Raw genomic sequence first — 23,928 nt, 5'->3', positions numbered from 1 at the left:
ATTAAAACACGTGATTCACTCCTTTATAGGTGCCTTTTAATCAAACAGGCACAGGATATGTTCTTTGGACCTAGGATCATATGGATGCTCCTTGAGACCCCGCAGAAGAAACCCTAAAATTGGGGCTCTGGTCTTTGCTCCTAGAATAGCCTGAGAACTGGGACTCGCTTCTGGTCTCCAGGGCAACAGGCCAGGTGACCAATCAGGTCGCAGACCCGGGGTCATTGTTGGAGGCAGACGTGTTGCCATGACTCCTGAAACCTGGGTGACTGGATGATACAGAGACAAGAGCCTGCTTGTGTCCTGGGCTGGTGTCCCGCAAGCGTGTGGACATGTCTGTGGGAAAGACCACGAAAGTAGAAGAGGTGTGCAGAGCTGGGGGGTGGGGCGGGGCCGGACGAACTTCCCAGATGGGTGACCCTCCGGTTTCCTGAGGTGCCCTGAGGTGAGCGGGTGGGAACAGCAGGAGACTGTGGGTGGTTCCACACCGGCTGCTCCCAGGCTGCTCCCTGCGCACTTTCTGGACCCAGTGCCCTCGCTTCTCTCTCAGGAAAGGCCCATGAGCCCCCTCCGGGAGGGTGCTGGGGACAGGGCTCTGGACTGAGGGGAGGGTGCTGGGGATGGGGTGCCAGCCAGAGGCGGATCAGCGACTCGCTTTTCTTGCAGAGTTTTCAAAGGGTCCTGGGATTTAAGAAGATGGTCGACAGGTAATTCCTGCTTCTGCCCTCTCCCTTTCCCCTCAGCTTGACCCCCGCACCCTCGTGTCCTCCCCACCCCCCTGGCCACCTTGCAGACCCGCTTCGCCCTCCGGGGCTCTGAGGAAGGACACTGTGGTGTGCAGGCCGCAGCATGGACCAGCCTCCCGGTGCTCACTCGAGCTCGCTCCCCATGCCACCCAGATGGCTTTACTGTCCCTTTCTTCCCATCCTCCCAGGGAGAATTGGAGCAAATTGTTGTTGTTGTTGTTTTTTAAGAAGAACGCAAGTATTTGTTGTATCAATCGCGTGATAGGTGCGCCGTATTTGTTGAATGAGCGAATGACGAGACCGGGCTCTGTGTCTTCACCCAGGGAGCTTTGGAAAACACGTCCGGACCTCAACCCAGAAGACGTCACCGCGTGGTCTGGGATTGGGGAGGATAAGCCCGGTTTTTAAGGTTTAACAGGTGGTTATGCCCACAGCTGGCAAGGATGTGAGGTGGGAAAAATGCGTTCAATTTTAGTGAGAGTCCAGATGGATGCAGCCTTTTTACAAACACAGTCTGATGGGGGTGCCTGGGTGGCTCAGTCCGTTAAGGGTCTGACTCCTGATTTTGGCTCGGGTCATGATCTCACGGTTTGTGACATTGAGCCCCGCATCGGGCTCCGTGTTGTCAGCCCAGAGCCCACTTTGGATCCTCGGTCCCCAACTCTCTCTCAAAAATAAATAGAAATTTAAAATATTTTTAGAGACGCCTGGGTGGCTCGGTCGGTCAAGCATCGGACCTTGGCTCAGGTCGTGACCTCACAGTTGGTGAGTTTGAGCCCTGCCTTGGGCTCTGTGCTGAGAGCTCGGAGCCTGGAGCCTGCTTCACATTCTGTCTCCCTCTTTCTCTGGCCCTCCTCCACTCACGCTCTGTATGTCTCCCTCTCTCCCTGTCTCAAAAATAAACATTTAAAAAATTAAAATAGTCAAACATGATCAGTTCTTCAAAAAAATATTTTTACAACGGAAAAACAAAGGTAAGTTTGATGAAATCTGTCACACTTAAGATCTCAAAATTCACATGTCCTTAGAAGTGGCAGCTGTACTCCTAGGGAGTTGACCTTGCATATACATGCCTGCAAAAGCTCTAGAACATACATAAACAGCATTCTGGACAGCATTGTTTACAAAAGTAAACCAGGGTACCTGGTGCGCTTAGTCGAAGGGCAAGTGACTCTTGATCTCGGGGTCTTGCGTTGCAGCCGCGTGTTGGGTGGAGAGATTACTTTAAATTTTAAAAACTAGGAACAGCCTACCTTGTTAAGTGATGATATAAAAATACTAGGCAGCCTTTACACAGAATGAAGCAAGTGTGTATGTGTTGATAGGAAAGTCCAACTGTTAACTACTTCTACTAACAAATGTATGAGCGTGTGGTAATAAAAAAATATACTTCCTAGTGTATGATAGAAAAACTTTCTGGAAAAATACACAAACTGGTAACTTTGAGAACTGGGGCAGAAGAACAAAGCTTTCAGTTTTCATTTGGTGTATATATATATATATTTTTTTGTTTATCCCGAGAGAGAGTGAGCACATGCAGTAGGGCAGAGAGAGAGGGAGAGAGAATCCCGGCCAGGCCCCACGCTGTCAGTGCAGAGCCGCACCGAGGTCGAACCCCCAGACCGTGAGATCGCGACCTGAGCCGCAATCAAGAGTCGGACTCTTAACCCAGTGAGCTACCCAGGTGCCCCAGGATTTTCTTTTTAAATAGTCTGTACACCCAGCATAAGTTTTGAACTCAGGAACCCGAGATCAAGTCACGTGCTCCGCCGGGATAGCCAGGTGCCCCCCCCCCTTTTTTTTTAAGCCCAATGTATTTGTTTACTATATTCATCACCACAAGGGCTCAACCAGAGACTTAAACCAAAGTGACCCCACAGCTGAAGATACACAATCCTAGGGGCACCTGGGTGGCTCAGTTGGTTAAGTGTCCAACTTCAACTCAGTTCATCACCTTGTAGTTCATGAGTTCAAGCCCCACGTGGGGCTTTGTGCTGACAGCTCAGAGCCTGGAGCCTGCTTCAGATCCTCTGTCCCCCATCTCTCTGCCCTTCCTCCCTCTCATGCTATCTCTCTCTGTCTCTCTGTCTCTCTGTCTCTCTCTCTCTCTCTCAAAAATAAACATAAAAAATAAGAAAGATAACGTAGAGAGTCTACACAGTCCGGGTTCTTGGCTAAGGACCAGCTTTGAGCAGCTTTCTTGCAGATACTTGTTAAAGGCTGTGGGGGTTTCTCCAGGCTCAGCAGCGTGTGTGCTCAAAGGACTATCGGTGTTGAGTTCTCGCAGGCCCTGGGTGGGCAGCGGGATGGTGCTGATGTCATACAGGGCAGACCGCTTGTCCTTGAGGATGTCCAGGCAGATGTCACCCTGGGTGTCCAGGTCTGGGTGGCAGCAGGGCATGAGGACCCTCCCTCCGGGTGTGTTGTCAGCACTGCGGGACTCCTGGGGGAGCTGATAACTTCAGGTCTTGACATGCTGTGCCCACCGCTCCATGGATGGCCCCACCCATGTGAAAGGTTGCCTGATTCAGGGAAGGCAGAAGTTCCTTTGTTGCCAGACACCACGGGGGTCATCGGCTCCTGCTGGGGCATCTTGCCCACAGGACCCCAGGCGGCAACCCCCCCCCCCCCCCGCCCCCGGAGGCAGCGACACTGGCAGCCACTGGGTCACGGCTCTGGGAGCAGCGAGGGCAGTGAGACAGGAACTTAGAGCATGATTGCAACTCTCATTTAGTATATGAGAGTCTTTTTTTTTTAATTATCATTTATTTATTTTGAGAGAGACTGCGTGCACACGAGCCGGGGAAGGACAGAGAAGGAGAGAGAAAATCCCACAAACCGTGAGATCGTGACCTGAGCCGAAACCAAGAGTTGGACGCTTAACCGACTGAGCCACCCAGGCGCCCCGAAGCGTGTGACTCTTGATCTTGGGGTTGTGAGTTTGACCCCACGTTGTGTGTAGAGATTACTTAAAAATCTTAAAAAAAATAAATAAAACTCAAGGGTTACCTGAGCAGAGGACACGTGTGAGAGAGGTGGGGGGAGAGAAATGCATATTTCTCTCATGAATTAAAAAACCTTAAATGATTGCAGAATGTTGTCTAGCTAAGGATGAGAACCATGGTGTAACGGAAGGTATTAATTTTTAGACTGGATTTTGATACCCAGGTCTGCCATTAAGTGACCTTAGGCGACTCACCTGAACTTTGTTTCCGTGTGTGCCGTGCAAAATTAGTATCTCTGACACACGGTTATGATGATTCAGCGGCCTGTGTATTCAACGCATACTAGGTTCTTAGTTCTAGTTACCCTTCAAGGAGCTGGCCGTGTTCTGACATGGGCGCAGAGGTTCCGGTGATGGGGTTTGTGTCACCACTCCAAACTGATCCAGTCAGCTCCTTCCTCTGTGCCTGGGGCAGGTGGCAGAATTCACACACCCACTGTATGTGGCAGACGCCGCTGGGCCAGAGGAGAAACCTGTATGCTGCCCTAAGGATGCAGGACACCAGGGGACAGGAGTTGGCACTGGCCAACAAGCAGCTGCTGACGGTGAGTTCTCGCAAGGGTGACCTGAAGCCTCACCCTCACTGCCCTGCAGAGTCCGCTGGGGTCCCAAGCTCTTCACTGCTGCCAGTACTTGCCCAGTGTGTCTGCCTCTGAGGTTTTCAGCATTACACTGGAGCAGTACCGGGTCTCGTCAAGTGGCTCTTCGCGTCCGGCTGCAGGTGACCCGGCCTCCAGTCCCGGGGCGCGGACTAGTCCTCGCTCCCCTCGTGTCCGTGCCTGGCACCTGCCTCTCAGAGCCCCTCTCTCCCGGGAGAACCCGGTCGCCAGCAGGTCGCCATCTGTGTGTCCCGGGGCCTGGCGGAGGTCACGGTTCATGGTGTTCTCAGCAAGTAATTGCTGAACGTGGGGTCTCATCCACGGAGAAAGACTTGCGTAGGCCTCTCCTGCAGTGCGCAGCCTCGATGCTACCGCCTAGCTTTGTGGCACAGCTAAGTCCAAAGCCAGGAGGACGCACGCTGGACTGCCATCGCGGGAGAACGAGGAAAGGGGCCAGCCTGACGTCACACTCTGTTCTGCCCCCCCCACCACCCCCCACACCCCTGCCAGGCCCGTCGAGCGGCCCTGCACCAGCTGCTTGAACAGGAGCATCAGCAGTACCAGCAGGAACTGAATCTGACGGGCAGAGCATTTTACGTGGAGAGACTCTGACGGCGCCCAAAACAAAGCTGGCTCTTAACGGCTCGAAGGCAGACATATGGCTCATTCTACGGCCCTGAATCCCTATTGGTTGCAAAAGTGTTTAGCTGTACCCGTGATCTTAAAACAGCTTCCTGGGTTTTGCTCACTTGCCTCTCCGATCTCACTTCCTCTCGCCTTTTCCATCTTCCTGGACAAATAGCTCTGAGTGTGGCTGTTCACCCATGGGTGCCGTGGCGCTTGGCTGGCAGGAGGCCTGGGGTCCCATGATGAGACCTGGGACAGGTCTCTTTCCTCTGGACCCGAATTCCCACCTCTGCAAATTGACAGGGTTCCAAACTCCAGTGCAGTGAGGGGTGAGGCAGCTATAAGGAAGTAAGGAGGAGCGATTTATGTGCAGCTGCTCAGAGCGTGTACGATCTCACGGCCTTCAGAGTCTCAAGAATTCTAAAAGGTACTGGTTGGCCACATGCATCTGTAGGCCACAGAGAACCTTACTTATGAAGATCTGCTTTGCATAAAATGACATCACAAGCCAGAGAGAACCCCGTTGTGCAGCCGGTAACAGGTGCCAGGACAAACTGTCACCGCCAGGCCAGAACAACTTCCCGGTCCCCTTACCTGCTGTCAGCATCCTCGTCGGCCACTTGTCCTGTCCACACGGAGCTTGTCCTGCCCTCTGCTCCGTGCGGCTGTGTGCGCTGCACGACTCTGGTCTCCCCGTCCCGCCGCCACCCCCTCCCCGCGTCTGGCTCCAACCCTCAGTGGGCATTTCTCCCCTCCGACACCAGAGCCCCCTCCTTTTCTCCCTGCACGCCCCACCGATGGGCACAGAGAGGCAGCAGGTATGGAGAAGGGTGTGGGCTTTGGAGTCAGGTGTGGGTTCTAAGTCTGGTGCCTCTTAATTGTTGTCAGCTTGTGTAAGTTACTTCTCTGAGCCTCAGTTTCCTCTTCTGAAAATGGGGACAGTGATGCCCATCTCATAGGATCATTATGAGGATTAAATAAAATTTCATAGCGAGCAAGCCTAGTGCTTGGCACACAGCCGGTGTCCTCCCTTTTCTCTCTCAGGTTTCACTGTGACCCTGGCCGTTCACAAGCCCCTCGCCACGCCCCGGCCACCCCCATGCACCCGAGATGCCACTTCACCCCACGCCTGTGTCTGTGCCCCCATGCACCCATTCGTCCTCACCTCCGACAGCCCTGCTTCCCGAGCATCTCTAAGTCAATGACTCACGAGTTCCTGTAGCCAACAAGGCACGGGGCTCACGGGCTGGGAGGCAGGCGTGGACAGGGGAGGAAGGCAAGGTGACACGTTACGAGGGACAGAAGCAGGCGCATGCGGCCTGGATTTGACCTGCAGCCTGAGGCTGGGTCTCTGATCCTGCGGGGGACCACCCCCCCCCCGCCCCCACCGGTCCTTCATCTGCCCACAGCCGCCTTCCGGTGGGCCCTGCTGTGTACATTGTCCAGGAGAGCCTGGCCCCAGAGCATAGCAGATCTGGGTTTGAATCCTGCCTCTGTCACTGCCTGCCTGCGTGGCTTTGGGCCAGTTACCTTAACTTTCTGGGTCCCAGCTCCTTGTTTGTAAACTGGAGATAATGCCTACCTCCCTGGATTGCTGTGGGGATGAAATGAAGCACTTTGCAGAGAGGTGGTGCATAAGGTCCAATAAATGGTGAGCCATAGTGTTTTCCTGCCCCCTGAGAGTTTGTTTCCCTTCTCACCTCCTCTCTGTTGCCTGGCTGCTCCCCAGCCACCCCCGACTCCTGCAGCAGCCCCTTTACTCCTCCTCATTCTTTTTATTGGGACCCACACAACACCCCACCCCTCCTGCCTTGGTCCCTGACCTTGGCCTCTCTCCCCAGGGCTTGTCAGAGCCCGGCTGGCTCCGGTATTGGCAGGCTGCCCCCCCTCCCATCTCCTGTGACCCCCCCTCCCCCCGCCTGCTCTGTCTGCTCTGATCACATCAACTGTTTCCCCGGGTCATAGCCACCCAGCCAGCCCCTTTTCCTTCTGGGGCTGGCACCTTCTCCACCTCCAGCCCCAGAGGGTCCGGCCTGGTTCGAGATGGCCACACAGGAGGCACCGCCAGGAGACTCAGATCCCTCTTATCGGGGCCACCTGAGGCCTGCCTCATCAAGCCCCGAGGTCAGTCTCCTTCTGAGAGAACTGCTCCTCTTCTACATCAATGTCCCCAAACATGAGGTGCTTTTCGCTCCTGTCACTTCCTAGCCTCTGGTTCACCAGGGCAGTTGAGGCTCCCAGAGAAGGGAGCTGAACATGGGGGTAAGGGTAAGGCTGGTGGTCACGAGAGCAAGCATTACACACACACCCCGCCCCCCAGTAAGAGCCATGGGGAGCAAGGACACGAAACGACACCACAGGGTTAGCGTGGGGCTGCGCGCCCTCTTGTCAGCCTTCCCCTGGAGGGCCGGAGGCGCACAACGGGCATCGACTGGGGCTTTGGACAAGCTATTGATCTAGATCAAGGGCACTGTGGAGTGGGTATATGTGTGGGGCAGGGTGGGGGTGGGAATCCGGACTAATGGGAACACGGACACATGGAACAGGCCTGAGGCTGAAGCAGGGCACCCCCGCCCACTCCCGCACGGCCACCCGCTGCAGCTATAACTCGGGCTCCGTTCTGCCACAGCGGAGACACACCCGCCTGCCGCATGACGGTCAACAGACCTGATCCTCCTCAGAAGAAACCCCCCCGGCGGGGAGCCAGGCTGGACCCCTGTGAGGGAAGACGCTGGGAGAAGAGCACCAAGGCCTGTGGGCTTCTTCCTGGCAGAGGGGCTCCGCCCTTGATCTAAAGTCTTCGTTTCAGTTCTGCCAGGCAGGGCAGGCCATTATACCTTCTCCGGAGCCCAGGCTGGAGCCCGCCAGGGGCACAGGTCCCTCACCTCTCCCGGACACCCAAGGGTGACTTTGAGGGTGCCTGGAAGACATGGGGAGAAGGGGAGAAGGAACAAGATGATGGAAGAAGCGCGCTGGAAGTTTCTCATGGCCACTTCCCTGTAGTACTTCAGAGCAGGAGGACTCCAGGATGCTGTGGGCTGAAAGGCCCTCGGCAGTCTGGCGGGGTGATCTGGAAGGTTAGGAGTTCCGTTCGAAAGGTAAAGCAGGGTGTACAAGCACCCCCCCCCCCCCCAAGAAGGCCCTCCCCCGGAAAGCCTCAGGGCAGTGGGAAGGAGGCTGGGGAGGGCAGGCGGCTGGGCCGGCCTTCAGTGCCATGGGCGCGACATCAGGGCGAGAAGCTCTGTGTGGGAGCCCTTGGAGAGGATAGGTGTCCGGATGTGGAGCCCTGCCAGACAGGCTTCCTGGTCTGGGCCAACGTGATCCAGCAAAGGCCAGGCGCTGGTGGGAGAGGAGCTGATACAGGGACAGCACGAAGGGCAGACGAGTGAGAGCCAGCTGTCTTGAGAGGCAAAGAGCAGGGGTCAGCGTCCTTCCCCAAGGAGATGGCTCTCCATGTAGGCAAGCTTGGTGGCTGGAGGGGAGGAAGGCAGACGACCACCAAAACTCTCCTGCCGGCTTCTGTGTGATATGTTTGATATTGGGTTGTTTAATTAGGAACCAACTAAATATCAAACATATTCTTACAGCAGTGGGCAATTTGGCATCAACCTCTGGGGCCCCTTTACCGAACCGCTTATCTCCAGGGTCCCTTTGGAACACCGGTGGCTGCAACCTACGTGGGTCTCACTCTTAGGCTGGAGAGCTAGTGCGGGAGTACAAGAGCAGGAACTGGAGTTTCAGTTCGTCCCGTATCTTCCCCTTTTACTGGAAGGGATGTAGCTCTGATCTTCTGTCCTTGTATTTTTTTCCTCCTTATTCAATACTGCCCCCACCCTTATTAACTGCTGCTTCCCGGCCCTGGGACTCTCTTGTTCACTAGTCCTGCAGCGAGGGTCTTTGGTTTCTCTGCTTCCCTTCAAGAGTCAATTGATAGCCTATCTGCCCATCTACCTCTAGTGACTGGAAGACCTCAAGAGTAGACTCCAGTTTTGCCCCGTGCCCTGGTGGGTGTCTCAGTCACCCCACTGCTGGGGCTTAGTATTAACGCTAGCCATCTTTCCTTGACATATGACTAATTAGACACATTCATAGTCTTCTCTGATAGCTCTGGTCACCTTGAACAGTGCCCACCTCTCCCCTGGCATATTCTCAGATTGTGTGGCACTGGTGTACTAGGATCAATTGCCACCTGTCAGTAACAGGCTCCAAGTGGAGGAATGAACATGGCCTGGAGTCAAGCCAGGGAGAACAGAGCTGGCACCGATGAGGACTGTGATGTGTGGATGGCGGTAGGTTGGGTAAGGAGAGAGCAGAGGACAAGAGTGGAGAGCAGCACAGTGCTTGGTCAGTGTGGGTATGAAAGTTCTACCTAAAGACCACTGTGGGCAAACAGAGGGCATGGTCCCACCCAGATTACTCTGATCCTCCCCTGCTTCTCTCCCCCACCTCACTTGAAGCCCTGGGAGGACCTTCCAGGGACCGACGGTCACCGCTTACTGTGTCCCTGTGGCTCTTAATGGGGAGGAATGATGTCTCCCCGCCAATTAGAGACTCTTGAAATAGCACAGTAATTTGATCTGGGGATCCGGGGGAATTGTCAGGGATCATCACGAGTGACCTCTCCTTTTTCACTGTTGCTCAAGCTCCCCGAATGCTGGGAATCAAAAGGTAAAACTCAACCAGTGGCCTTTGGCCAGCATCCAGCACAGAGGGGGGTGAGGGTGATGGGGAAACGGAAGGGCAACTAGGACCCTCTGGGTGAAAGCTACGCTCCTAGAATTGCCAAAGTACCCTCCTGTATTTCAGTGTTCTCCCCTCCCCTTGCTCTTTTCAAACACCCACAGAGCTGCCCAGAGGGTGGAACGTGCCAGGGTCAGGGAGAACCTCTCCCCTCCCCCACTTTCCATTGTCTAAAATCAGCCTCAGCTGTTCCCCAATTTTTCTTTGCTGGTGATGTCAGTCCATCAAAGTATCTCACCCTGCGCTCCCCCAGGGAGAACAATAATGGGATGGAAGGAGCTGGAAAGACCATATTAGGAACAAGAGGTGGAGCCGTGAGCAGAGATAAAAGGCTCGAGCCTGGGGGCCGCCTAGTCACTCAGCCAGCTGCCCTCCTCTCCTGCCCTGGCCTCCAGTTCTCCAGGTTTCACAGGCGAGCTCACCAACAGCCACAGCTCATGATGGAGGCCATCAAGAAAAAGATGCAGATGTTGAAGCTGGACAAGGAGAATGCTCTGGACCGGGCAGAGCAAGCTGAAGCAGAGCAAAAGCAGGCAGAAGAGAGAAGCAAGCAGGTGGGTGCTGGCACCGCTCTCTCTTGCCTGCTGGGAGCAAGACTGTGAGATGGGAGAGGGCTCTCGTGGGAGAGGCAGTGACCACCAGCCCAGCTTGTTCTTTGGGCGGGAGGGACTCTCTTCTTCCCCAGCCGCACCGGATAGGCAGAGGACATCCAGCGTCTCGGCTCCAGAGCGCCTGTGTGACCTTGGGAAATCCAGCAGCCCCCTCTGAGCCCTGGTGTGTCTGCCAGATCTAAATGGGGTGGACCATGTTCTGGGAGAACCCAGTTTCTAGAGGAAAATGTGGGGGCTGGGCACACAGGATCTCTTTTCCCTTGATCTTTTTTGAAGATTTTACTTTTAAGTAATCTCTACACCCAACGTGGGTCTCGAACTTATAACCCCGAGATTAAGAGTCACATGGCTCTACCGACTGAGCCAGTCTTGAGTCACAGGCGTCTACACCCTTACCATCCCAGGGTCTTGGATGAAAACCCACCATGGCTTGGTCATCTTAAGGTCAGAGATCCCAGGGTCACAGGTCAAGGCATAACTCCTAGGGCAGTTGGCTGGGAGTGGCTAGGGAGAAAGTATGTCTCTTTGGGAACGAGCACAGGGGTCTGTCAGGGCTTGGGAGCCCCCGGTCTGGGCCTGCTCCATTGTGTGTGACTCGTGGGGCTCCTGCAGCTGGAGGACGAGCTGGCGGCCATGCAGAAGAAGCTGAAAGGGACAGAGGATGAGCTGGACAAGTACTCCGAAGCTCTGAAGGACGCCCAGGAGAAGCTGGAGCTGGCAGAGAAGAAGGCTGCTGACGTACGTATGACAGAGTCGGAAGGTGGGTTAATCCGCATGTGCAGAGCGCCATGTTGATAGGACGAAACCCCACGCTTGGACACATACACACTTGTGGATTCAGGGTGTGGAAATAGATGCTCGCGTGCATTTTGGCACACGATCACATGCTGACATACCCTCCTGATGGCATGTTCATTTGTTCTTAAATGTCTCATTTTTGTCTCATCCTCAACCCAGGAACTTCACTATGTTTCCCAGGACCCAGACAAAGGGAGGGGTCTCCAGGTCCAGACTGCTATCACTTTTCCCACCTCCTCCCCCATGCCACATTCCTCGCTTTTGTGTCCAAGCCCTGGCACGTAGATATGGATATTAATAGGGAAACTCTCATCTCTCAACCGCCCAGCAGAGCCAGCTCAGATTTCACAATGGGACAAAAGAGGTCACAATGACCCTGGCCCTCTATGGGTTTATTCATCTGGGCCACTGTGGGCACCTGCCCTTATGCCACGGAGACACCACAGCAAGCATTGCTCATGACGGGCTGGGTAGCAACAAGGAGTCTTACAGGGGAAAAGGGTCACCAGACCTTACTCTGTGGCAATGACTCACTCACTCAGCTTCTCTGCAGTTGGGTTCAATTTTTCCATCTGAACATGAAATAAATTGTTTTTTTCCACTTCATGTTTATCCCGTCACCACCTACTTCCATTTACCCTCAAGCTTAAAGCTTTAGCACAACAGTAAATGAGAGGCGACGAAGGAAAGATGTTTGGAAGAAAAGTGACATAACAGCAACAAAAGAAAGTGTGGGATTGATGGAAATACAGTCAATTCTTAGCACGGAGTTAATAGGAAAATAGGAGCAAATATATATATATATATATATATATATATATATATATATATATATGTGTATATATATATATATGTCTGTATGTATATACCCACACATACACATATTTTTAGGAGCACATATACTTTTTTTAATGTTTATTTATTTTTGAGAGAGACCGAGCGTGAGCGGGGGAGGAGCAGAGAGAGAGGGAGACACAGAATCCGAAGCAGGCTCCAGGCTCTAAGCTGTCAGCACAGAGCCCGATGTGGGGCTTGAACTCACAAACGTGAGATCACGACCTGAGTGGAAGTCAGACACCTAACCGACTGAGCCATCCAGGTGCCCCAGGAGCGCCTGGTTTTGGAAAATAGAGAGACAGAGTGGGTCATTCGCAGATGTTTCCAGACCCTCAAGTTTGGCCTCTTTGCTCTCAGGCCCATCATCTCCCCTTTGGCACTCTGCCACCTGCAGTGGCCAGGGAACGTAACGAGGGCTGTTGAACGTATCCTGCCAGAGGTCAGAGATACAAAGAGGATCATATACGTTATACATATTTGTGGTTTCCAAGAGTTTAGTCCCCTGCAAACTATTAATTCTTCCTTCTTGGAAAACTGCAGAAAACACACGTTACCTCCAGAGGTTTGGGCAGATGCTTGATGGCCTGTTGGAACTACCTGACCAAGGTTCCGGGTCTAGATGGATAGATGATCTCTCTGGCTCATAGGGACAGAAGTTTTCGCAAACTGGCAGTGTCGGGTTAAGGGGAGTTTTATGAGATGTTGGGTGACGACTCTCCTGGAGAGTCTAAGGCTAAAGCGGCAGGTATGTGGGTTGGAGGAGGTGTGTCCAGGAGCAAGGAAAGAACAAACAAGTCTAACCTTCGATCTTGGGAGAGAGAAACACAGAGGCTCTAGATGATACCCCTATTTCACTGGGAAGATAAAGGAATTTCCTGGGGACGAATTCTGTCTGCCCTACGCTGTTGCACATATACAGACACGCACTGTCATCCCCCACCCAGACAGGGTGGGTTCAGTATATTCACTCGAAAGAAGTTACTCATGTTTATATAGGAACCCACCAAAACCCATTTCAATATGTAGTATGTGGGTAGAAAAACTTGTTTAACTTCTCTCCCCCTGTTAGCTTTCCCTACAAGTCAGCGAGTACCCTCAGAGGTGTGCCCGAGGCCAAGAAGTGGGGGAGGAAGGCTGTGAGCAGCAGGCAGAAATACGTTAGGCTAGGAAGGAAGCAGGAAGAAAGGTTTTTTTTTCTCAGAGCTGAGGTTAGCAACCTTCCACCTGTGAGCTAAATCCTGTCACAGCCTCGTTTTGTACAGTTTTACTGCAACGACACCATGCCCATTCGCTTGCATATCATCCACAGGCTTTGTCCCATGGAGCTCAACACACCCTGTGGCCTGCAAAGCCAGGAAAACTGTACTGTCTGGCCTTTCCCAGAAAAAGTTGGGGGATTTCTGCCTCAAAGAATCAGAGAAGGAAAGTGAAGTGTTTATAGGAATTGGAAAAAGTGCTGAATAAGGAGGAAGCAATAGGTTTAAAGCAGAGAGCAAGGGTCAGAGTCACCAGCAACATGATGTCTGCATCTTCAGGGGGAGGGTGCGCGTCCAGTACAAGTGTCCCGGGAAGTTCACAGCTCAGCTCCTACCCTCGAGGCTAACAGAGCAGATTACTCTGATGTGGATATAAGGGCAGGAGAGGGAGTGGAGGGAGTCAACGACTGCATGTTCACACAGGGAGTTCTGGTTATCTGAGCAGCTTTTCTGGAAAGCACAGGATTTGCTGGATTGCGTGAAGAAAGAAAAGGGCAAGGGTATGGCAAGGTCAGTACAAGCTTCACCTTTTCATCCCTGAATTGTCTGAAATCGTTTTCAAAAAATTGTAACGAAGCATACATCACGTTTGCCGTTTTAACCACTTCTAAGGGTACAGTTCAACGGCAGTAAGAACATTCACGTGTGTAAGGGCTTCTCAACCCGAGGTGAAGTCAGAAGCTCATTAGGGTAAAGCAAGGGGAAAGAGGAGTGCAAGGTTAGGACAAAGAGTAATACCAGACGTGAGAGGGGTGGGGGACGGACACGTACACCTGCTGATACATTGTTGTATTGTTGGTCACCAGGAAAACATTAGCACTGGGCCCTTTGCTGCCCGTCCATCATGCCTTTAAAGGGTATCAGGAGTCAATCCACCTGTCTCCCTGGATCAAGAGAAGATTATCTGTTCACAGAATACAGCGGTGCTCCGAGCAGCCTTGGGTTGGTCTGCGTTGAGGGCGCCGGCCGCTTCACTAGGGCAAAGGGAGGTAAACAGCGCCCCCTGCTGCTCATCACCCAGATGCCAAAGTCTCACTTCTGTTTCCATCTTCTCTCTGACCAGACTTCTCCGAGAGGAGCTGGAAAAATTCTTAGGCCATCAGGGTAGAGTTTACTCCCTGTTCTTCCTTCCCAGTTCCAGGAGGGAAAAAACAGTACACAGCGTACTCTACCAAGCAAATTATTTACTGTTTGAATTGTTTCCTCTAAACAGCTCATTGCTCGGTATTTCTAAAAGGAAATAGGAAGAGGAAGCCTCTGGAGGGAGTGTCTTCAGAAGCAGGCATTGAGGGCAGCACCTGTCTTACCTACCAGTCATTTCAGGGATCAGGAGTCTTAATCCTGAGTCCTGCTCCGCACCATAATTTTGAGGGGAAAAGAGAGTCGCAGCAGAGGAGACATTTGTTATGATGGCTTACAGGGAAGGTAGGCGTACAGTACAACCAAGTAGGAGAGAACAGGAGGTAAAATTTTCAAGTCTCTTTACTATTGTGCTTCCAGAAGTCCCACGTGGCAGGGACTGGGAGGCAGTTTCTAACTCAGGGCACCTGAAGGTAGAAGTGGCAGTGACACTGTTTAGTTATCACCGAACAGAGGCTCGGTTCCACAGGACGTTTGCTAGGCACTCACGTGGCTGTTGCACAAAGGGTCTGGTAACAGTGATCCGTTACCAGAGATCACCGTTATCAGAGAGGACTCCTTCCTGATAAAATCTTTCTCACCTGCACAGAGAAATGTGACGACTGATTACCATACCTAAATTACTCAAGGTTCGGAAGGCCTGGCAGGTCGGTGAATCGCTGGTGCACAGTGACCCTCCAAGGTGACGGGGGAAGGACGAGATCCGTACCGATGCCGAGGGAACGAGAAGTCCGCCATCCTGGCCTTTTCTCTCACCCCCGGAATTCCCTGCCTTGACTTTCAGGCGGTGGGTTAGGGTGGGAGAGAACCTACCTGGGCCCACCCGGAGCGGAGCGGAGCGGAGGCTGCAGAGCCGGGCTCTTCTGAGGCTGGGGCCCAGCAAGCCCTGGCCTGTCCCCGCACCCGAGTTTGGAGCCTGTGTGCGGTGGGTGGAAGCCGGGGCGGCGTCGGGTGCGCGGTGAAGGCGGACGCCGCGCGGCCCGGCGGACCTGCTGCGGGGCAGAGGGCGGCCTGTCGCGCGCCTTCCGGTTGCCATGGTAGCCCGCGCCCGGCGCTGCCCCGCCCCCCTTTGCTGGGCTGGGAAAGGCCCCGCCCCGCGCTCGCGCCGAGGGCCGCCCGCCCGGGGTCTGTCGCGGCAGGGCGCGGCGGTGACGCCACATCCGGGCGGGTGGGCGAGTTCCGGTATTTCAGGGAGGAGCAGGCGGAAGTGGGGGTGAGAAGCGGCTGCAGCGCCGAGCGGAGGAGGCAGGAAGCCGAGAGCGAGCAGGGGCTGGGTGGGCACCATGGCCGGGATCACCACCATCGAGGCGGTGAAGCGCAAGATCCAGGTTCTGCAGCAGCAAGCCGATGACGCAGAGGAGAGGGCCGAGCGCCTGCAGCGGGAAGTGGAGGGGGAAAGGCGGGCACGGGAGCAGGTACGGAGAGGGCGAGGCGCGCGAGGGGGAGCGGGCGCTGCAGCGGCTGGGACCCCGAAGGGGGGCCCTTGGTTTCGCGGCGGAGCGCGGGCCGCGGGCGCCGGCTGACTCGGAGATGAGGTTGGAGCCCGGCGGATGGGTGGGGCTCACCCGCGGCTGGACCTGAGGCGGACGAAGGGGGAACTGGGCGCTCGGGTGAGCCGGCTTGACCTTTGAAGGAACTGAGCCTCGCGGGGCCTGGAAAGTGGTTTTCCTCCTCCTCCTGTCTCCCCGCTCATTCATTCAGTCCTTCGGAGGCTGGCGCGGCCAGGGGAGGGGCTCAGCGGCCTCTCCCTCCCCCACTCCTCGGTGAAGGGCGGGGTGGGGGGGGGAAATTCGCTCTCGTTAGAGGTTTCCGGCCCAAGGGGGGAGAGTAGGTGGGTGCTGCTCTGGCCTGGGAGGGGCAGGGCCGACTTACTGTGCAGGGGTGGGGGTGGGGGTGGGAACCGCCGGAAAGCCCCCGGCCTGGCCTGCTGGCAGCCTTTCCGCTCCCTCCTCCAGCTCAGGAAATGAGGCTGCAGTCGGCTGAGAGGAAGCGCGGTGCCCTCCCTGGAGGAGGTTAAGGCCACAGCACCGCCTCCCATCCTCCGGCCTGGGGCTCTTTCCTTTTGTGGGGGCAACTGCTAAACCCACTGTGTCAACCGCCGCGAAGCCGCCCAGGAGGAGTTGGTACCTCACTCACTATGTTAGTGCAAATGTGCGAGCCAACAAAACTCGCCTGGCCCTACCCCTGACGACCTGGAAGGCGGGGACTTCTGCAGGATTCTGGCCTTTATTGCTGAAGTGCAATCAGTGCAGGCCCAGCCGGTTAAGAACACTTCTTCCAAGCGCAGCTGATAAGCCAGTTGGTGTGGCCGAGACTCGGATTGAGTGCCAGTTTCTGTCAAGGTTTCTGGTTGACCTCGGCAGTGTGGTTCGCGCAGACAAAATAATGAGTTCCAAGGAGCCTCTAGTGACGCTCTGTTGTTTCCCAGTTACCCGCCACGGTGTCTCTTTTTATTAAAGATAATATTGGCTCAGCTGGAAGTTGGAACATAAAATGATGATGAAATGAATGGTGATTCTCGAAACTGCTTTCTGCTTAGAGGAGGGCCAGTAATTTTAGTAAGCCACAAGACTTTCCAGGGTCTAGGGTACGGGCTAGTGGGTGGAACTGATCTCCTGACTTGGTTTTGGAGAATCTTGAGGCTGGAGAGAAAAGTAAGTGTTGCTAAAATTTGAAGACCTTATGAGGAACTTCTGTGGTTTATTGGTATTCCTCGTTGTTCTCTTGCCTGGTCAGGTTTTTTTTGTTTTTGTTTTTTGTTTTTTTTTTCCCTGGCTGCTCCTCTGGGGAGTGGCTGAGAATTACTGTTTTGGGGGGAGAGTGGGAGATTGTTAGAATGCTCTTGTTTTTCAACCGGGGCGTAGAACTGCTGGGGTCTTGTCTTCTCTGTCGTCTTTTTCTCAGGGGATTTCCCCCATGTTCATGATATATATTTTTAAGTTTATTTTACCTATTTTGAGAGAGAGAGAGCGAGTGTGCCCACAAGGGAGGAGCACAGAGAGGGAGAGAGGGAGAATCCCAAGCAGGATTCACACTGTCAGTGTGGAGCTCGATGTAGGGCTCGAGCTCCCCAACCGTGAGATCATGACCTGAGCTGAAATCAAGAGACCCGACTGAGCCACCCAGGTGTCCCAGTGTGAGTAGCTTCTAATTATCAATTCAAGTGAGATGGACTGGCTGGGTGACTCTATGGCTAGTGACACTTCTCGTCTCCTTTGTTCTGGAGACTAGATCCCCTTAAAGAAGGCAGGGTGGCTTTTAAAGAACCGGCCACGTGTTGAGCTGCAGAGTGTTAGGCTCAACATTGAAGTGTGGGCACCCTGGGGATAGTTCTAGGGTGGGTGACGCCCCTTCGCCCCTCCCCTCTCCCGGGGCCGGATTCCTCGCAGGAAAACTTGGCCCCAGTTTTCCCCTGGTCTTCCAGGTGGTAGGCAGAGCAGTGAGCAGCTCCAGACGTTCCTTAAGGTTCCTTCCTCAGCGCCTGCCGGATTTGCTTACTGAGTTGAGGTCTAGTGAGGAAGTCTTCAGATGGGGAAGTAGGGTGATGGTTAAAGGTTGATGAAACCAGTTTCTTCTTTCTGTTCCCCAGCTTGAGGGAGCTTAACCGTTTGGCTTTCTGCTCTGGTGAACTTTGAACTCCTCCTGAGGAGGGAGGGGTGCTTGGGCTTTGCCTGTTACCCTCTCAGGCGTTCTGGAGTGTGGGTTTGGCAGCCTCCTCCTTCCTCTGGAGCTGGAAGCTGGGCACTCCCTGATGGTATCTCATGCTGTTTGTGGGATCATCACTTAATTATTTTTCTGGTTGCTTTGTGTGACCCTTCGCTCTTTGTTGGGAAGCTGGGTGAGTCCAGAGCCGAGACTGCAGTTGTTCTGGGAGCCGCCTTTCTTTTCTGCTGTTAGTCTGGAGACTGACCTTTCACAGTGTAGCATCATGGCAGGTATACTTTCGGTTTTGAACCTCCTTTGCAATTCTTGCTAAACTTAAACAGGGGGCATAAACATAATGTTCAAATGCATCCTTTTTCCTTACCTGTTTGTTTTGTTTTTGATGGTGGTAACAGCACACGTAACATAAAATTTACTATTTTAACCATTTTTTGAATGTTTCTTTTTGAGAGAGAGAGAGAGACAGAGCGTGAGCAGGGCAGGGTCAGAGAGAGAGGGAGACATAGAATCCAAAACGGCTCTGAGCTGTCAGCACAGAGCCTGACGCGGGGCTCGAACTTAAAAACTGTGAGATCGTGACCTGAGCCGAAGTCGGATGCTTAACTGACTGAGCCACCCAGGCGCCCCTATTTTAACCATTTTTAAGTTCACATACAGTTCACCTTATTTGTTTTTAATACCTCTCTCTCCTAACTTACTCTGGTATTTCCCTCCTTTTTTCTGGTCTGAAAAATTGAGAAACACTATTGAAGAAGCGAGTGAGCTTTAAAACAGCAGGTTTTGGGGCGCCTGGGTGGCGCAGTCGGTTAAGCGTCTGACTTCAGCCAGGTCACGATCTCGCGGTCCGGGAGTTCGAGCCCCGCGTCGGGCTCTGGGCTGATGGCTCGGAGCCTGGAGCCTGTTTCCGATTCTGTGTCTCCCTCTCTCTCTGCCCCTCCCCCGTTCATGCTCTGTCTCTCTCTGTCCCAAAAATAAATAAACGTTGAAAAAAAAAATTTTTTTTTTAAACAGCAGGTTTTGGGGCGTCTGGGTTTGGGTGGCTCAGTTGGTTAAGCGTCTGACTTCGGCCCACATCGGGCTGTATGCTGACAGCCAGAGCCTTCTTGGGATTCATTTTCATTCTCTGTCTCCCTCCCTCCCCCTGCCCCCACCCTCCACCCCCCATTCATGTGCACGCACGTGTGCGCTCTCTCTCTCTCTCTCAACATAAATAAAAGCAAAACTTAAAAAAAAAAAACCAAAAACAGGCTTTTGGCCCTATTCCCCATTTCCAATCTCTGGGGGGATTGGAACGCCTGTTGTGTGGCTCTCCTTTTGCTGGGTCGGGTGGACCCAGCAACAGGCTTTATCACCTTTCTTTGGTTTAGGTTTACTTTCCTGCTGATTACCTTTCTCTTTCCCTCCGGTTGGCTGGCGCACACACTCCTGGGGCGAGGCAAACAGCCCTTTGCTCTGGAGTCTCCACCTTTGTTTACTCTGTGGCTGATAGCTCTGCTCCCTTCCTCACACCTGCCCCCCCCCCCCCCCCCCCCGTGACTTTAAAGTCCCTAAGGACACAGTGTCACCCCGGGTAGATACACTTGTGTGGACACCGTGAACCCCGGAGTACTCCTTTTTCCATTACTGGTTTCCTTTGATCAAAATTTCATCTGTGGCTTTTGTCTAAAAAGAGAAACCCCAGAGTGGCAGAATGCCAGATTTAGGCTAATCCCCTTCTGTCCTTGGCCCTGATTTGCCTCCGAGCACCAGCGCCCCAGCACTTCCTTGCCTTGAGGTGTGTGGCGCACCTGGGGAATGTCTTCTGTTTGGGGATGGTAGCACTTAAGCCACACTCTTTTCACAGCTGAAGCTGTGGCCACCCTCCTCCTCCTCCCCCTTCTTCTTTTTGTTCTTCTAACATTTATTCGCCTTTGAGAGACAGAGAAAGACAGAATGCGAGTGGGGGAGGAGCAGAGAGAGAGGGAGACACAGAATCCGAAGCGGGCTCCAGGCTCCGAGCCATCTGCCCAGAGCCTGATGTGGGGCTTGAACCCACGAACGGCCAGATCATGACCTAAGCCGGAGTCGGGTGCTTAACCGACTGAGCCACCCAGGCGCCCCGTGTGGTCAGCCATCTTCTAATGTGGAGGATCCTGTTATTACCTGAAGGAAAGACCTCAGAGTCTATCCCCCAGGCTGGGCAGGGGTGGATGGGCTGAAAGTTCAAGTTCAAAACCACATCTGGACGTGCTAACCCTTGGGTAATTAGAATAGCACAAGGTTTAATGTTTCCCGTTCTGGTTTGCAGAAGTCCGTCCCACCCAGTGTCTTGCGGGACTTGATTGACCCGGAAGGGATGAAGGGATGGGTGTTGTGCGTAGGTTCTGGCTTGAAGGAAAAGTCCTCCCTTATTCCCTTAGACATAGTCCTAGATCTTGATCCTGCAAACTTCTGTTTCTTTGTAAAGAGAACTGATCTTCTGTAGGAGGAGCAGAAAGAGAACAGTGACTGGCGTGCCCCCCCCCCCCCCCACTCCAGGGTCTCTGAAGCTTTGGTGGGGACACCCCGTGGCAGGTTCTGCATTTGATGTAGGCTCCGTCAGTGTGTGTCAGTGTGTGTGTGCGTGCTCTTGCTCTCAGGAGGGCACCAAGAGGTGCCTTCTCCTCCCTCTTCAGCCTTGCGAAGAATTCTATTGTAATTGCTGATTCGTGGGAGAAACTGCCTGCCAGATTGTTGTCATGGAAACTGTACAGCCTGCCCCCGTAGTCTGTTATCTTCTCCATTTGGGAACTACTGGTGAGCTGGATGGAGACTTAGATTTTATGAGCTTCCTCCAAATCTGGTTCAATTCTTTTTTATAGTCCTAGGCGTTTGACGGAGGGAGATGGGGTAAATCATCGCACCGGCCGTGATTTATTGGCCTTGCCTGATAGCTTGACTTGTTCTTGTTATCTTGAGTCGTTGACCTTTTTGGACTTGTGAGGTGAAATGTGTCCGAAGAGACATCTGTTTTCCTGGAGGAAACAGGATCAGGGAATACTTGTCTTTGTGGTATTTTGAACAGTATAGTCAGAGACACAAACGGGTTCTTGGTAACTTCAGCTTATGTGGACTCGTGACTTTTCTTCTGTGGGTTGGTGGTTATATAGCTCCAGACCCTACAGGACTTTGAATCTCCCATGTTTGTATTTGGAAATTTTTGTTAATAAGCTGATTCTTTTTTTTTTTTTTTTTTAATTTTTTTTTTTTCAACGTTTTTATTTTTGGGACAGAGAGAGACAGAGCATGAACGGGGGAGGGGCAGAGAGAGAGGGAGACACAGAATCGGAAACAGGCTCCAGGCTCCGAGCCACCAGCCCAGAGCCCGACGCGGGGCTCGAACTCACGGACCGCGAGATCGTGACCTGGCTGAAGTCGGACGCTTAACCGACTGCGCCACCCAGGCGCCCCAATAAGCTGATTCTTAACAGGAGTCTTTTGGGCTGTATCCCTCCCCATAGGGGCTGGTGACCCAGATTATTTCTGTAGCTGCTCCCACCCCTGACTGCCAGGAGGAAATCAGGGTAATGGAATTCAGGCACAATCTGGACTGTAGAAGAGAGATCATGTTAACCAAGCACTTGGATAAGCATCTGAACCGGGTAGCATGCAGAGCAGGTGGAGTCCTTGCATGGCTGAGGCAGTCGGCGTGCTTGCCACCAGGAAAGGTGTAGGGACGAGAAAGGCAGTCGTGACAGGGGGGCTTTTCTGCCAGCGGAGTTCATCTACACGCAGGCTGCCTCCTTTCCCCGTTTCTTACTCCACTGCCAAGGAGGAGGCATGGGGCGGCTTGTGTTCCGGCCGGGCCTTTGTGTGGGCTGCAGTCAGGGAGAGGACCGACAGCAGCCGGGAGGAGGCTGAGGCTGAGGGATGACCGTGGCAGTGGAAGGGAGTCACAGTTCAGAAATCTGCAGGAGTCGGGGTGGACACGGAGGAAGCATTCTCTTCTGCGCCGCCCCTCCTCCCCCCGCTTTTTGTATGTCAGGCAGGTAGTTTTAGTTAGAAGAGCTCCTTGGTGTCACCTTTGAAAAGGTGGGGGGGTGGGGAGCAGGTTGCAGGGATTGGGGGTGGGGTGGGTAGCCCAGCGTTGCATCCTTTTGCGTTCTGGTCTGGACCGTTATTGTGAAAAACGTTCTCTTGGCTAGTGAGTCCCCTGGTGTATTAGAATAAGGTCATTGGAGGGTTAACAGTTTGACTTCGGCAAATCAATAGATAATCCGAATCCCTTCTGATTTTTCCACTTTACAAGACACTTGAAAGCAGACTGCAGAGAGGGCAGGACGCCCGAGCTCAGGCGGGAGGAGCCCTTCGCCAGACACCTTTCCTGATACCGGTGTGCTCAGGAACTTGACCCAAGTCCAGAAGGGAGGCGGTGCTGTGTGGCACAGGGCTGGGCAGGGAACTGTGTTTTAAAGTACTCTTCCTGTGGAGTGCACCGAAGTCAGCTGGTGGGAAAGGGGGAGATGGGCGTGTGTGCATGGTGTCCGTGTCTGCGCTGGGACAGGTGTTGCCGCATCGGACCCTGCCTTCTGCTTGGCGCTCAGCCCCAATCTCAGTCCTACTTCTGTCCGTTCTCATTCAAACACAGGCTGAGGCCGAGGTGGCCTCCTTGAACCGTAGGATCCAGCTGGTAGAAGAAGAGCTGGACCGGGCCCAGGAGCGCCTGGCCACTGCCCTGCAAAAACTGGAGGAAGCCGAGAAAGCCGCTGACGAGAGCGAGAGGTGAGTAGGGTAGCCTGTGGGGTGGGGCATGGGGTGCAGAGGGACCTGCAACACTCAGGTCAATGCATTTCACTTCAAGACAGAGTGAGGCTTCCCTGGACTCCGTGACCTTTTGCAATTGGTGTTACCCTATAAATTGATCTAATGGTTGTTAAAGAGGGCCACCAGGATGGCCTCCACTTAGTGGATCGTGGCCTTATTTGTGAGACGAGTTCCCCTAAAGCAGTGGTTCTCCAAGTGAGGTCCCCGCCCAACGGCACCTGGCGCTGGGTGAAAATTCAGGCAGACTCTCCGTCCCTCCCCTGATCTAAGAGTCCGAAATTCTGGAGATGGAGCCCAGCGATCGGTGCTGAATAAGCTTTCTTAACCTTGGCCTCGCCGTTCGAATCATGGGGGTGAGGGGTGGGGACCGTTGGGGAGTTAAAAATACTGCAGTGCCTGGAGTTATGCCCAGTTCAGTTAGAGCCCATCGTGAGAGGGGTGTGGGTGGTGGTGATGGTGTTTCGATTTTTTGTTTTTTGTGTTTTTTTTAAGTTTGTTTATTTATATTGAGAGAGAGTGAAAGAGAGAGAGCACAAGCAGTGGGGGGTGGGGGTGGGGGACAGAGGATCCGAAGCAGGCTCTGCACAGACAGCAAAGAGCCCAATGCGGGTCTTGAACTCACAGACAGTGAGATAATGACCTGAGCTGAAGGCAGACGCTTTAACCAACTGAGCCCCCCAAGCGCCCCCTGGGTGTTGATGTTTTTAAAGTTGGTCTGATGATTTTTATGTGTGCCCAGGGTTGGGAACCAAATCACAGCTCACCTTTGTTGAAAATAGTCAATTGCCTTCTTGCCGCTGTGGGGTAAACCAGAACAAAGGTGTGTGCTGACATGCGTGGGGTCAGACGAAGGCTTTCAGAATCAAAAATGCCCTGTCGGACGGACATACGTTGACATCGTGCTGCTGGGAGAATGTGTCGCGTGGCTGTGTGCGCTCTATTACAGAGCAGGGTGCAAGTTCTAGAAAGGGAGGAAGGCCTGGTACACAACAGGGTAGTGTGTCATTCTGTTGGGGTTTTCTCTTCGTGAAACATTTCTGGAAACTTTATGAATAGAGTTTTCCTCTGGTGAGCAGGACTGGAAGGGCTTACTTTGTGCCCTTAAACCATACCCTTGAGTATTAA

At 53.5% G+C, this 23,928-nt stretch overlaps 2 protein-coding genes and 1 pseudogene across 16 annotated transcripts in view; 2 read left to right on the top strand and 1 right to left on the bottom strand.

Moving 5' to 3' along the window:
• Nucleotides 1-155: 155 nt before the first annotated feature.
• Nucleotides 156-5,097, top strand: CFAP141 (cilia and flagella associated protein 141). Of its 2 annotated transcripts, XM_025915294.2 has the most exons (4): nucleotides 156-365; nucleotides 667-707; nucleotides 4,166-4,295; nucleotides 4,860-5,097. In XM_025915294.2, exons 1-4 carry the CDS (start codon nucleotides 333-335, stop codon nucleotides 4,959-4,961), a joined length of 306 nt encoding a protein of 101 aa, XP_025771079.1. In that variant the 5' UTR covers nucleotides 156-332; the 3' UTR covers nucleotides 4,962-5,097. The 2 variants fall into 2 exon arrangements, with proteins under 2 accessions (XP_025771079.1, XP_086549378.1); XM_086693252.1 differs by lacking the exons at nucleotides 156-365; nucleotides 667-707 and having other exon boundaries at nucleotides 3,976-4,295.
• Nucleotides 1,680-3,353, bottom strand: LOC147572163 (ubiquitin-conjugating enzyme E2 C pseudogene; annotated as a pseudogene).
• A 4,959-nt stretch (nucleotides 5,098-10,056) lies between the features above and the next one.
• Nucleotides 10,057-23,928, top strand: part of TPM3 (tropomyosin 3) — a 29,644-nt gene continuing 15,772 nt past the window's right edge. For 5 of the 14 annotated variants that reach the window (XM_086693236.1, XM_086693238.1, XM_086693234.1 and 2 more), the window contains exons 1-3: nucleotides 10,057-10,270; nucleotides 10,940-11,065; nucleotides 22,628-22,761. In XM_086693236.1, coding sequence (XP_086549362.1) covers nucleotides 10,154-10,270; nucleotides 10,940-11,065; nucleotides 22,628-22,761 — 377 coding nt within the window. In that variant the 5' untranslated portion in view covers nucleotides 10,057-10,153. Of the gene's footprint in view, nucleotides 10,271-10,939; nucleotides 11,066-15,417; nucleotides 15,774-22,627; nucleotides 22,762-23,928 lie in introns of those variants that run through there. The other 9 variants (XM_086693235.1, XM_086693233.1, XM_025915235.2 and 6 more) reach the window with 8 other exon arrangements.

This window comes from Puma concolor, chromosome E4 (genome assembly GCF_028749965.1).
Source record: "Puma concolor isolate L17-30 chromosome E4, mPumCon1.1.hap2, whole genome shotgun sequence".
NCBI lineage: Eukaryota > Metazoa > Chordata > Mammalia > Carnivora > Felidae > Puma > Puma concolor.
The sequence above is the reverse complement of the archived record's forward strand: the minus strand, read 5'-3'. Positions and strand labels throughout refer to the sequence as shown.